The 12,196-nt window shown below is 67.7% G+C and overlaps 1 protein-coding gene across 3 annotated transcripts; it reads left to right on the top strand.

Annotated features, from left to right (window-relative positions):
- The first annotated feature begins 574 nt into the window (after nucleotides 1-574).
- PLCD3 (phospholipase C delta 3) lies at nucleotides 575-10,811 on the top strand. 3 transcript variants are annotated; one of them, XM_083808926.1, is made up of 16 exons: nucleotides 575-824; nucleotides 2,761-2,919; nucleotides 3,917-4,145; nucleotides 4,237-4,366; nucleotides 4,916-5,141; nucleotides 6,012-6,213; nucleotides 6,296-6,440; nucleotides 6,527-6,679; nucleotides 6,755-6,940; nucleotides 7,060-7,086; nucleotides 7,603-7,762; nucleotides 8,236-8,352; nucleotides 8,451-8,599; nucleotides 8,835-9,096; nucleotides 9,853-10,002; nucleotides 10,085-10,811. In XM_083808926.1, exons 1-16 carry the CDS (start codon nucleotides 722-724, stop codon nucleotides 10,171-10,173), a joined length of 2,487 nt encoding a protein of 828 aa, XP_083665052.1. In that variant the 5' UTR covers nucleotides 575-721; the 3' UTR covers nucleotides 10,174-10,811. The 3 variants fall into 3 exon arrangements, with proteins under 3 accessions (XP_083665052.1, XP_083665051.1, XP_083665053.1); XM_083808925.1 differs by having other exon boundaries at nucleotides 576-824; nucleotides 6,752-6,940; XM_083808927.1 differs by having other exon boundaries at nucleotides 577-824; nucleotides 6,752-6,940; nucleotides 8,961-9,096.
- Nucleotides 10,812-12,196: the final 1,385 nt, after the last annotated feature.

Raw genomic sequence — 12,196 nt, 5'->3', positions numbered from 1 at the left:
ACGACCCCCCCGGTGCATTCCCTCCGGTACCGACCCCCTCCAGTGCCGAACCCCCCGGTATCGAAGCCCCCGGTACCCCCCCGGTGCCGAACCCCCTGTTGCCCCCCCCGGTGCAATCCCCCCGGTGCCGAACCCCTTCGGTACCGAGCCCCCAGGTGCCCCTCGTTACCGAACCCCCCGGTACCGAACCCCCCCAGTGAAATACCTCCGGTACCGAACCCCCCGGTACCGAACCCCTCGGTACCGCCCCCCCCCGGTACTGAACCCCCTGTTTCCCACCCCCCTCCCGGCGCAATCCCCCCGGTGCCGAACCCCTCGGTACCGAACCCCCCGGTACCCAAGCCCCCGGTGCCGAACCCCCCCGGTGCCGAACCCCCCGGTGCCGAACCCAGCCCCCGGTACCGACCCCCCCGGTACCGACCCCCCCGGTACCGACTCCCCCCCGTTGCAATCCCTCCGGTACCGACCCCCCCCAGTACCGACCCCCCCGGTACCGACCCCCCCGGTACCCCCCCCGTTGCCCCCCCCCCGCCCCGTCCCGGCCGGGTTACGCCTCCCGGCCGCGGCGCGGCCCCTCCCGGCCCTTCCCCGCTCCGGGCCCCGGTCCCGGCGGGGCCGCCCCGCCCTGCCCGGCCCCGGCCACCGCCTCCGCCCAGCCGGGGGGGGGCCGACGGGGGAGCCCCGGGGGCCCGGCGGACACCGGCAGCACCGGGCCCTCGCCATGATCTGCGGGCGGAGGGCGCGTCCCGGCGCCGAGCAGCCCCGGGCCCCCCCGGACGGGGCCGGTGGCCCCCGGCGAGCCGGCAGAGCCTTCAGGAAGATGGGTGAGGACCGGGGGGGCACCGGGGGAGGGTCCCGGACCGTCCCGTTGCCCCCCTCCCCGCGGCAGCGAGGGTCCCCGGTTGGGCGGTGTCCCCATGCCGGGAATTGTCCCCAAGGGTGGGCGAGGTCCCCGTGGTGGGGGGGTCCCCGTGGGGGGGGGGTCACCGTGATCAGGGGGTCCCCGTGGTCGGAGGCTCCCCATTGCCAGGGGTGTCCCCGTGGCTGGGGGGGTTCCCTATTGCCGGGGGGGGGTCCTCACTGCAAGCAGAATGGGACTGAGCCCTTGTCACCCCCGTGCCACCCCCTCTGGGTGACCAATGCCTGTCCCACGGGGCGCAGGGGGACAAGGGGCTCGAGGTGGCTGGGTGGCGGAGGGGGGCTGTGTATGGCCCCACATGGCAGGGGGGGCGGTCCTGGTTTGGGTCCTGTCACGGGTGTTGGGGCAGGAGCTTGGGTCCAGTGGCTTCAGGCACGTGTCCGTGCGTCCGTGTGTCCCGGTGCCCGGTTGTCTGGGTGTCCCTGCATCAGTGCACCCGCCCGTCCATGCACCCGCCCGTCCATGCACCCGTGTGTCCTCGCGTGGCTGCATCCGTGTGTCCGCGCGTCCCTGCAGCCCTACATCCTGCAGCCCTACATCCTGCAGCCCTACACCCACCTGTCTGTACGTCCCTGCAGCCCGACACCTGTCTGTATGTCCACGCGTCCCTACGCCCACCTGTCTGTACGTCCCTGCAGCCCGACACCTGTCTGTATGTCCACGCGTCCCTACGCCCACCTGTCTGTACGTCCCTGCAGCCCGACACCTGTCTGTATGTCCATGCATCCACACGTCCTCCCGTGGCTTGGCCGGCTCCTGGCCCCCAGCGCCGTGGCTCATGTGGGGGCTTCATGGCCCGATGGGGACAGGGACGGTTCCCCCAGGGAGGTGTCACAGGAGCTGGTGGCAGAGACGGTGGCCGTGTCCCCGAGGCTGTGGCCCGCTCGGGGACCCGAAACTGCCGTTTCCCACCCCAGGCAGAGCGTTCCTGAAGGGAGCGGGGGCACAGTCACTGGGGCCGTTCTCCAAGAATGGTTGCAAAAAAAAAAAACCAAAACAACTGAAAAAAAAAAAAAAAAAGGAGGAAATAACTTTCATGGAGAATGGACGGAAAAGTCCTGGCAGTGAGACCGTGGGTGTGCAGGTCCCCCGAGGCCACCCCGTCATTGTGCCCAGCCTGGTCACCAGCCCCATCCGGGCTGGGACCGTCACCACCGCATGGTCCCCGTCAGCCCCGGGGGCACGGTTGGGGCTGCAGGGGACGGGTGACAGCCCCGTGCCTGGCACTGCTGCCAGCAATCCCACACCGGATTTGGGCGGCTTTGCTGGGATCCAGCAGCCCTGGCCTGAGGGCTGGGCTCCGTGACCGCTGCCGTGCCCTGCCCCGTCCTGCCCGGCCATGTGGTGCCCAAGACGGGCTGATGGCAGTGGCTTGTCCAGTCCTGTCCCATCCAGTCCCATCCCATCCAGTCCCATCCCATCCCATCCCATCCCATCCCATCCCATCCCATCCCATCCCATCCCATCCCATCCCATCCCGTCCCATCCCATCCCGTCCCGTCCCATCCCATCCCCATCCCATCCCATCCCATCCCATCCCGTCCCGTCCCATCCCATCCCCATCCCATCCCATCCCGTCCCGTCCCGTCCCGTCCCGTCCCGTCCCATCCCATCCCCATCCCATCCCATCCCATCCCATCCCATCCCATCCCATCCCATCCCATCCCATCCCATCCCATCCCCGTCCCATCCCATCCCATCCCGTCCCATCCCATCCCATCCCCTCGTGTGCCCTGCAGCGTGCGCATACCACACGGAGATGCGCACAGAGCCCCCCCCATTCCCACCCGGTGCCCCCGGAGCCCCCACCGCGGCGCACCCACGGGCTGGTCCCCTCGCAGGGCTGACGGAGGACGAGGACATCCAGCTGATGCTGCGGGGCTCGCTGCTGCGCAAGATCAAGTCGCGGCGGGCGAAGGAGCGGCTGTACCGCCTGCAGGAGGACGGCATGACCGTCTGGTTCGAGCGGCGCTTCAGGCGCGCCCCCTCCAAGCAGATCTGTAGGTGCTGGCGCTGGGGGACCGTCCCCAGGGGCTGGGGACCCCGGGCTGGGTCCTGCCGGCCTCGAATTGCAGGGAGTGGCAGGGAGGGGGGCAGAGCCCCAGCCCACGTGGGGTGCGGGTGGGAGCCGGCACCTGGACCCCAACTCAGCCACGGCCCCCCCCTCCGTGAGCTTGCTCTGCCCCCCAGCCATGGACCAGTGCCTCCCAGTGCCTCCCAGTACATCCCATTCCATCCAGTGCCTTCCAGTACACTCAGTGCATTCCAGTGTGTCCCAGTGCACCCAGTGTGTCCCATTGCCTCGCAGTGTACCCATTGCCTCCCAGGGCATCCCATTACATCCCAGTGCATCCCAGTGCACCCCAGTGTGTCCCAGTGCACCCGGCGTATCCCATTGCCTCTCAGTGCATCCCATCACACCCCAGTGCACCCGGTTTCTTCCACTGCACCCGTTGCCTTCCACTGCCCCCAGTGCTTCCCAGTGCCCCCAGTGCCTCCCAGTGCCCCCCAGCTGAGCCCCCCGAGCCCACTCCCTTTGCTCTCCCCCTCGGGACTGGCGCAGGGACCCGGCTCCATCCCGGCCAGACTCTGTCCCCACTCCCCGGCGTCACCCAGCTCTCTCCACGCTCACTGGGACGTCTGCCCAGTGCTGGCACCGCTGCGAGACGGCGCCATCCCCCCGCTGGCATCACCGCCCCCATCCCCGCAGGGGACAGTGGCCTGGACCCGCTGGGCTCTGTCTCGCCTGGGATTAGTGGCTTTAGCGCGGCCGCAGCATCACCCGCGCCGAGAGCGCCCGGTCCCTGCCCACAGCACCCTGGGGAGCGGAGGGGACACCCAGCGCCGCCATGGGGACGCCGGGGGTGGCCGCCAGCGGGGTGCTGGGGCACGGTGGGTGGGGGCGATCCCACGGCCGTGCTGAGCCATCGGCTCGGCTGGGGGCCGGTGGCCGCCTCCCGCACGGGGTGGGGACCGTCACCGCGCGTGTCCCCGCAGTCTCCGTGATGCACATCGAGGGCGTGCGCCAGGGCCACCAGTCGGAGGGGCTGCGCAAGTACGGCGGCTCCTTCCCCGAGCGGCACTGCTTCACCATCGTCTTCAAGGGCAAGCGCAAGAACCTCGACCTGGCGGCGCGGGGCGAGGAGGATGCCCAGCACTGGGTGCAGGGGCTCACCAAGCTGATGGCGCGGCTGCAGGCCATGAACCAGCGGGAGAAGCTCGACCAGTATCCTTTGTGGGACAGCGGGGCGCGGCGGGGGGACAGCTTGGGGACAGCCCGGGGCGGCGGCCGGGGCGCTTTCCTTAGCGCGGCGCAGCTGGATCCACGGCATCCTGCAGCGAGCCGACAAGAACAAGGACAACAAGATGTGCTTCCAGGAGGTGAAGAGCATGCTGCGGATGATCAACATCGACATGAACGACATCTACGCCTACAAGCTCTTCAAGGTACCTGCCCTGCGCCCCGTCACCCGCCGTCCCCGCTCTGCTGTCACCTGGCTGAGGGCACGCTGGCTCCGTCCCTGCCCTCCCCTGCCAAACGCAGAGGACTGTCAAACTCATGGCACCCTGAGAGCTGCCAATGTCCGGGTCCTCTTGTGACGGGAGCTGTCCCCACACTGTCCCCACATGGCTCCATTGATCCCCAGGGTGTGACACCTCCCCAGGTGGCTCTCTGGGGACAGCAGCACCTCCCCAGGGCCCTTTACCCCTAGGGAAACTGAGGCACGGCACTCTGCTCGGCTCCATCCTGAGCTTGGGGGGCAGAGGGACTGGGGGGACACAGCGGGGCTGTGACCCGCGTACTCCAGGTGACAGAGGGCTGGGGGGGACACAGAGGGGACACCTCCCATGCACAATGCAGCCCCAAGCCCCCCAGCAGGTAGCCGAGCCCCCCCAAACTCATCACACAGACTCCCAGCCTGGGTGGGTCTGGCCGAGGGGACGGTCCCCCAGGCCAAGGGGACGGTCCCCGAGGCCGGGCTGCGGTCCCATCAGGAGTGCGACCGCTCGGGCGACGAGCGGCTGGAGGGCCGGGAGCTGGAGGAGTTCTGCCGGCGGCTGCTGCGGCGGCCGGAGCTGGAGGAGCTCTTCGGGCACTACTCGGGCGAGGACTGCGTGCTGTCGGCCGAGGAGCTGCGCGAGTTCCTGCGTGACCAGGGCGAGGAGGCCACCCTGCGCCAGGCCCGCGCCATCATCCACGCCCACGAGCTCAACGAGAAGGGTAGGGACGGGGATGTCCCACGATGAGGACGGCAAGCCCGGCTGGTGGCTTGGGTGTGGAGCAAAGGGGGTGGCAGCTCATGGGCGCCCTGGGGACATGGTGGTGTCCCCCAGGCAGGCATGGGGCTCTCCAGGGCTGGGGTGAGTGGCTGTGTCCCTCTGGTCCTTCCCTGGTGGTGGCACTGGGTGGCAGTGCACCAACACAGGGGACATAAGGGTGGAGGTGGACACCAAAGGGACCTCCATGTCCTTAGGGTGCCGTAGAGCACGGAGAACGTGGCACAGCCCGGGGACGGGGGACAGCAGGGCAGGGACAATTGCCTCCATGTCACCAGCAGGATGTGAGACATCTGAGTGGAGGTGGGACACCAGGGAGACCTCCACGTCCCCTGGGTTTATGATGCCAGGTGACCATGGTGCTATCAGGACAGGGGACATCCGGGTGGAGATGTGACCTCCATGTCCCATGGGAGCTGTGATGCCAGCCCCAGGGTGGATGTGGCACTGCCAGGGGCTACCGGGCAGCGGTGGGACACCCAGGGGACATTTGTGTCCTCTGGGTACTGCAATACGAGGCCTGGGGGTGCTATCAAGATGGGGGACGTTGGGGTGGGGACAGGGAACCTCCACATCTTGTGGGTGCCACCATGCCAGGTCCAGGGTGGCTGAGGCAGAGGTGGACGGAGGACATCAGGGTAGACATGGCCCATCCAAGGGGACTTGTGTGTTCCCTGGGTGCCACAGCGCCAGGCCTGGGGTGAACATGGCACTGCCAGGAGACAGGGGACACCCGTGTGGGGACAATCGATGGGGTGCCACCCTGCCGGCTGCATGCCAGCCCTCTGCGACACCCCTCCGCTGTGTCCCTCAGCCAGGCAGCAGGACCTGATGATGCTGGACGGTTTCATGATGTACCTGCTCTCGGCCGCTGGCGACATCCTCAACCAGGAGCACACCAAGGTGCACCAGGACATGAGCCAGCCCCTGTGCCACTACTTCATCTCCTCCTCCCACAACACCTACCTGACCCACAACCAGATCGGCGGCACCAGCAGCACCGAAGCCTACGTCAGGTGGGTGCTGCGAGGTGCCCGTGGGCACGGCGGGGTTGCTCCGGGTGGCGCGGGGACTCACCCGGCGGCGGCGCGGTGGCAGGGCGCTGATGACGGGCTGCCGCTGCGTGGAGCTGGACTGCTGGGAAGGTGCCGACGGGGAGCCCGTCATCTACCACGGCCACACGCTCACCTCCAAAATCCTCTTCCGCGATGTCATCGAGAGCATCCGCGACTACGCCTTCAAGGTGAGGCCGGCGCTGGCAGCCCCGGGGCGGGTGCTGGGTGCCGGGTGCTCAGCGCTGCTTGTCCCCGTCCCCGTCCCCGTCCCCAGCAATCGCCCTACCCCGTCATCCTCTCGCTGGAGAACCACTGCGGGCTGGAGCAGCAGGCCACCATGGCCCGGCACATGAAGGCCATCCTCGGGGACATGCTGCTGACACAGCCGCTGGACGGGCAGGACCCCGACAACCTCCCGTCCCCAGAGGTGAGGCCACCCCACCTGCCGCGGCGTCCCCATGTCCCCAGCCCGCCCTGAGCTCGGCCCTTCGTCCTGCAGCAGCTGAAGGGGAAGGTCTTGGTGAAGGGCAAGAAGCTGCCAGAGCCGTGGGGTGAGCCCCGGGGTGTCACCGCCATCCCCAACCCTGAGGAAGAGGAGGAAGAGGAGGAGAAGAAAGAAGAGGAGGAGGAGGAGGAAGTGGAGGAAGAAGAGGAGGAGGAGAGGCTGCAGGAGAGAAGCAGCCAGCGGGTAAGGGGCTCTCCTGGGGCTGCGGTGCCAGGGGACCGCGGTGTCCCGGCGGTGCCGCAGAGCGGGGCAGGCGAGCACTGCGGCGTCCCCCAGCACGGCCTCGCTCTCTCCTCTTCCAGGCGCTGCAGGAGATCCAACCGCTGCAGGTGGGTCGGGTGGTGGAGATGGGTGGGGGTCATGGGGGGCGAGCGGCTCTCACTGCCCAGCTTGGGGAACCCCTGGTGGTGCCTCTCTTGCCCTGTGGGGTCTGGTGTGCCATCTCTGGGATGTTCTTGGGAACACCATGGCCTTGGGAACACCATGGCCCATCGCTTTGGGGCCTCCATCACCTCTCAGTCTCCGTTGCCTTGGGGAGGGTTCTCCATCGTCTTGGTTTTCCATCACCTCATGGTCTCCACCACCTTGAGGTCTGCATCACCTCAAGTTCCCCATTGCCTTGGGCTGTCCATGACCTCAGGGTCTCCATCTCCTTGGGGTCTCTGACATCTTGGCTTGTCCATCGCTTTGGGGTCTCCATCACCTTGGAGGTCTCCATTGCCTCGGGTTCTCCATCACTTTGGTAGCCTCCATAGCCTTGTAGCCCCCACAGCGCCAGCGGTGCGGGGGCTCTGCGGACCCTCAGGTGGCTGCTGGTGGTCCTGATGCCGCGGTGGCTCCTGCAGGCCAAGGACGCTTCGCAGGTGGCCCCAGAGCTGTCGGCGGTGGTGGTGTACTGCCAGGCCGTGCCCTTCCCTGGCCTGGCCCAGGCCCTGCAACACCCCCGGCCCTGCGAGATGTCCTCCTTCAGCGAGAGGAAGGCCCGGAGGCTCATCAAGGAGGCGGGTGAGGGCAGTGGGACAGGGACGGGGATGGGGATGGAGCCACGCCAGGACACGGGGCAGGGCTGGACCAGGTGGGGATGCTCTGGGCCCTGTCACTGAGGTGGCTCCCTGGGTTGGGGACACGCCGGCCACAGCCAGCTCAGGACTGGTGGGGCTGGGGGCTCGGGTTTGAAGGTCAGGGCTTGGGATGTGGCATCTGGGGGAGTATCTGGGGCCAGGGCCTGGGCTCTGGGGCCAAGGTCTGGGCTTTGGGCTCAGGCTTAGGGCCTGGGGTCTACGGCCAAGGTCTAGGGTCAGGATCCATGTTCAGGGTCTGAGGTCGGGGTCAGGTTTTGGGGGCCAGGCCAAGATTTGAGGTCCGCGCCCAGCTGGCTGGGCAGGGTCTGCGAGCGTCCCCTGGCACAGGGGTGTGGGCAGGACGTGTGGCACCCATGGGTGCTGCGGCCCCTGCCGTGCTCAGCTGGTGCCCCCCAGGCCCGGCGTTCGTGCGCTACAACGCCCGGCAGCTCAGCCGCGTCTACCCGCTGGGGCTGAAGATGAACTCCTCCAACTACAACCCCCAGGAGATGTGGAACGCCGGCTGCCAGCTGGGTGAGCCCCCAGAACCCCTGGGCACCCCCAAACCGGCACCCCCGGGCCCAGCACCCACCCTGATGCCCCTGTCCCCATCCTTGTCCCTGTCCCCGCAGTGGCCCTCAACTTCCAGACGCCGGGCTACGAGATGGACCTGAACGCCGGGCGCTTCCTGGGCAATGGCTGCTGTGGCTACGTGCTGAAGCCCCCCTTCCTGCGCAGCCCCCACGTCGAGGGCCCCCGCTGCCTCGTGCTGCACATCAGGGTGAGGGTCCCCCCCTCCTGCCAGCGTGGGTGCCACCTGCGTCCCCGCTGGGTGACACCAACGCCAACCCCACGCCCAGCCAGGTGCCACCTGCACCCCTTATGGGTGACACCAACCCCAGGCCCAGCCAGGTGCCACCCACCTCTCTTCTGGGGACACTGGTCCTGTCCTTGCATCTCTCTGAGAACCACCCACGTCCCTGCTCCTGGGTGACCCCATCCCGATGCCCATCCAGGTGCTGCCCGTCTCCTGGGGGACACCGACCCCGTCCCCCGCTCCCAGCCATGCGCCGCCCTTGTCCCTTCCCCCGAGGCCACCGTCCCCGGCGTGCCGCCAGCCCCCCGCACCCTCTGGCCCGCAGGTCATCACGGCCCAGCAGCTGCCCAAGCTGAACCAGGAGAAGCGCAGCTCCATCGTGGACCCCTTCGTGCGGGTGGAGATCCACGGCGTGCCGGCCGACTGCAGCAAGCAGCAAACCGGCTACAGGAGCAACAACGGTGAGCGCCGCCGGGCCCCGGGGCACCCAGTCCCCGGGGGTGGGGGTGGGGGGTCCTCCGGGCACCCCATGGCCCAGAGGTCCTCTGTGCGCCCCAGGTTGGGCTGGTGCCCAGGACATCCCAGTCCTCCCAGTGCTGCTTCCTCCTCCTCTCCAGTATACCCCAGCCTGGTCCCGGTGCCACTCCCATTTCCATCAGCACTGCCTTGCTGGTCTCCCTTGTCACCCCCATCCCACCCAGTACAGCTCAGCCTGCTCCCAGTATGGCCCCCCCTTCCTGCCAGTATACCTCAGCCTGTCCCCATTGTCACCGACATTTCCCCAGTATACCTCAGCCTGCTCCCAGTGTCACCATCATTCCCCCAGTATATCCCAGCCTGGCCCAAATGTCACTCCCATTCCCCTGGTATACCCCAGCCCGGTCCCAGTGTCACCTTCGTTCCCTCCAGTATACCCCAGCCTTCTCCCATTGTGACCCCATTCCCACCAGTACATCCCAGCTTGGTCCCAGTATGAACCCCATTCCTTCCAGTATACCCCAGTATGAACCCCATTCCTTCCAGTATGCCCCAGCATACCACCCCCAGTGCCACCCCCATTCCCCCACTCCCCCCACACCCCACCCTGGGGTGACACCCGAGCCACCAAGGACCCAAACCCAGTTGGGGCGAGCACGGTGGCGGCGTGATGAGCCGGTCCCATGCCCGGGGTGGCCGGTGGCCGTGGTGGCCGTGCCCACCCTGACACGGTGCCGCAGGCTTCAACCCGCGCTGGGAGGAGACGCTGACCTTCCAGCTGCAGGCACCTGAGCTGGCGCTGGTGCGCTTCGTGGTGGAGGACCACGACAGCACCTCCTGCAACGACTTCGTGGGGCAGTTCACCCTGCCCCTGGCCAGCATGCGGGAAGGTGGGTGGGCGCCCGCGCCCCGCTGCCGGGGTTTGGGGGGGAACGGCCCCGCGCCGCCCGCTCAGCCCGGCTCTGTCCCCAGGGTATCGCCACATCCACCTGCTCTCCAAGGACGGGGCGTCCCTGTCCCCCGCCACGCTCTTCGTGCACGTTAAATGTAAGCGCCTGTGAGGTCCCCGTGGCTGCGGCGGGGGGGACGCCGCATCCCCGGCCCGTGCCGCACGTGGGGTCGACGCGCCCCTGCGTGGGGCTGGGCACTTGCCCGCGCCGTCGATGCCCCACTCCCTGCACGGGGCGCAGGGACGGACGGGCTGGGGACACCGCTCGCTCGTGTGGGGGACAGGGTGCCAGCTGGCCAGGGTGACAGCAGGGCGGGTTGGGGTCCCTGTGGGATTAGGGGACCCTGTCTGTGTCCCACGGTGCCACCCCATCTGCACACCCCGCCCTTCCCCTCTCTGGCTGTGACCACATGGGGACAGGGACGCTGTGACAGCCAGGACAGGGTGGCCAGGCCACCACCAGCCCAGCACAGCTCTGGGGGCACGATGAGTGACAGCAACCCCCCCACAAACATCACCAGCCCCAGCCATGCTTGATCCCGGCCCCTTGGGCTGCGGGGGTGGTGACTGCCACCACAAGGTCCCCAAGGGGACCCTGCCACTGCCACCACAGCCATGGTATCGAACCTCCGCTTGGTTCAGCGCCGAACGCAGGGCCAGCTGCGTTCGGACCTGTGCTCGAGTACTGGCGATGGTCAAAGATCTATACCCGGCTGTCAAGCGAGTCGAATAAAGGTTTATTGTAACAGAGCCTGCCCGACGTCCTTGTCACCTGCTGGCATCTGCAAGGGTGGCTTTGGTGGCCACGGGGAGCAGGAGGAGATGGTGGGAGCCCCATTTCCTGATGTCCTCCCCAACACTGGGAGCTGGTCGGAGCCATGTTTTGCACGCCCTGTGGTCCCACAGCCCCAAAAAGCCCCATGGCTCCTGGCTCCACTGCCCTCATGGTTGGTGTCCCCGTCACCACTGCGGGGTGGCCCCCAGCTCCGCGGGGAGCAGGAGGGGGCTCAGAGGTGCTTGCATAGGTGACACAGGACCCTGGGCACCGGGCTGCAGCAGTGCTGGCAGCGGGGACGTGGTGGCTCCCGGTCCGCCACCGAAGCCAAACCGGCCCAGGCTGGGGTGGGCAAACAGACGCCCACGGGGCAGGGACGTGCCACAGGGCACAACAGCCACAGCGCGCGGGGGGACAAGGACACTGGGAGTGCATAGATGGGCGCTGGCTTTGCGTGCAGCTTTGGAAACCTTTGGCGTGGAGATCGAGAGCATCTCGGAGCGATGGCAACAGGCGGGCTGAGGGTACCGGGGAGCAGAGACAAACCGCGGGGCTGCACCATCGTGCCGTGGTGACAGCGCAGCCACCGCCGGCCACCAGCAGCACGGGGACAGGCAGCCTGCCCTGCTCCTTCCCCACTCCGAGTCCCAGTGCCCGCGGCGTTTCCTGGAAGAGGCACCGCCGAGCTTCGCAGCAGGGCTGGGGTTGGCAGCAAGCTTCTCAGGCGTTGGTTTTCAAAGACGTCTTAATGGGATAGAGGGTTTCTGTGGAAGAAAACATTCCCTTCGCCTCTGAGGCTCCTGCAGCACATGATGATGAGCCTGGTGGAAGAGGCACCGGGGTGGTTGGAGGCTGACCCCCCAGGGAAGGCTGACAGCACATCGCAGGGCAATCAGTGGCGTGCGCGTTGCATTTCAGCGATTCAGAAAACCAGCGTGGCAGCGTGGCAGCAGCCGAGCGGGGCACCTCGAGGTGCGGCAGCGGAGATGCAGCAGGCACCGTGCGGCCCTGGTGCCACCTGGGGCGGCAGAGGGGGAGCACCCCGGAGTTCAAGCAGAGCTGGGTGCACAGGACATGCTCCGACAGTGGCAAGGATCCGGGTCCCCCAGGTCTTTGGGAGTTGCTGCTTCTCGGTTCAGCGCTTGCCCCGTTGAGCAGAGAGGTTTTGAGTCTCCAAGGCTGGGGAGGAGAAGGGACAAGGCATTGCTTGCACAAATAGCCCTTAAAAACAAATATCGAGGTGCTCCCAGGACTGCAGGGAGGCACGGCACCATCCTCCCTGTCCATGCACTTGCGGCAGAGCTGGGCCGGCAAGGACCGAGTTTAACAGAGGAGGGAGCGGATGGAAAACGGCCGAGCA

This window comes from Anser anser (assembly GCF_964211835.1).
Source record: "Anser anser genome assembly, chromosome: 23".
NCBI lineage: Eukaryota > Metazoa > Chordata > Aves > Anseriformes > Anatidae > Anser > Anser anser.
Note: the sequence above shows the minus strand (reverse complement) of the source record. Positions and strands in the feature narration are given on the sequence as shown.

Bases quoted from the DNA above. Each gene is read 5' to 3' on its own strand.
- PLCD3 (XM_083808925.1), top strand. From the start codon at position 722: ATGATCTGCGGGCGGAGGGCGCGTCCCGGCGCCGAGCAGCCCCGGGCC. The intron at 2,920-3,916 runs GTAGGTGCTGGC...GTGTCCCCGCAG, and splicing joins CGCCCCCTCCAAGCAGATCT to TCTCCGTGATGCACATCGAG. The intron at 8,353-8,450 runs GTGAGCCCCCAG...CTGTCCCCGCAG, and splicing joins GAACGCCGGCTGCCAGCTGG to TGGCCCTCAACTTCCAGACG.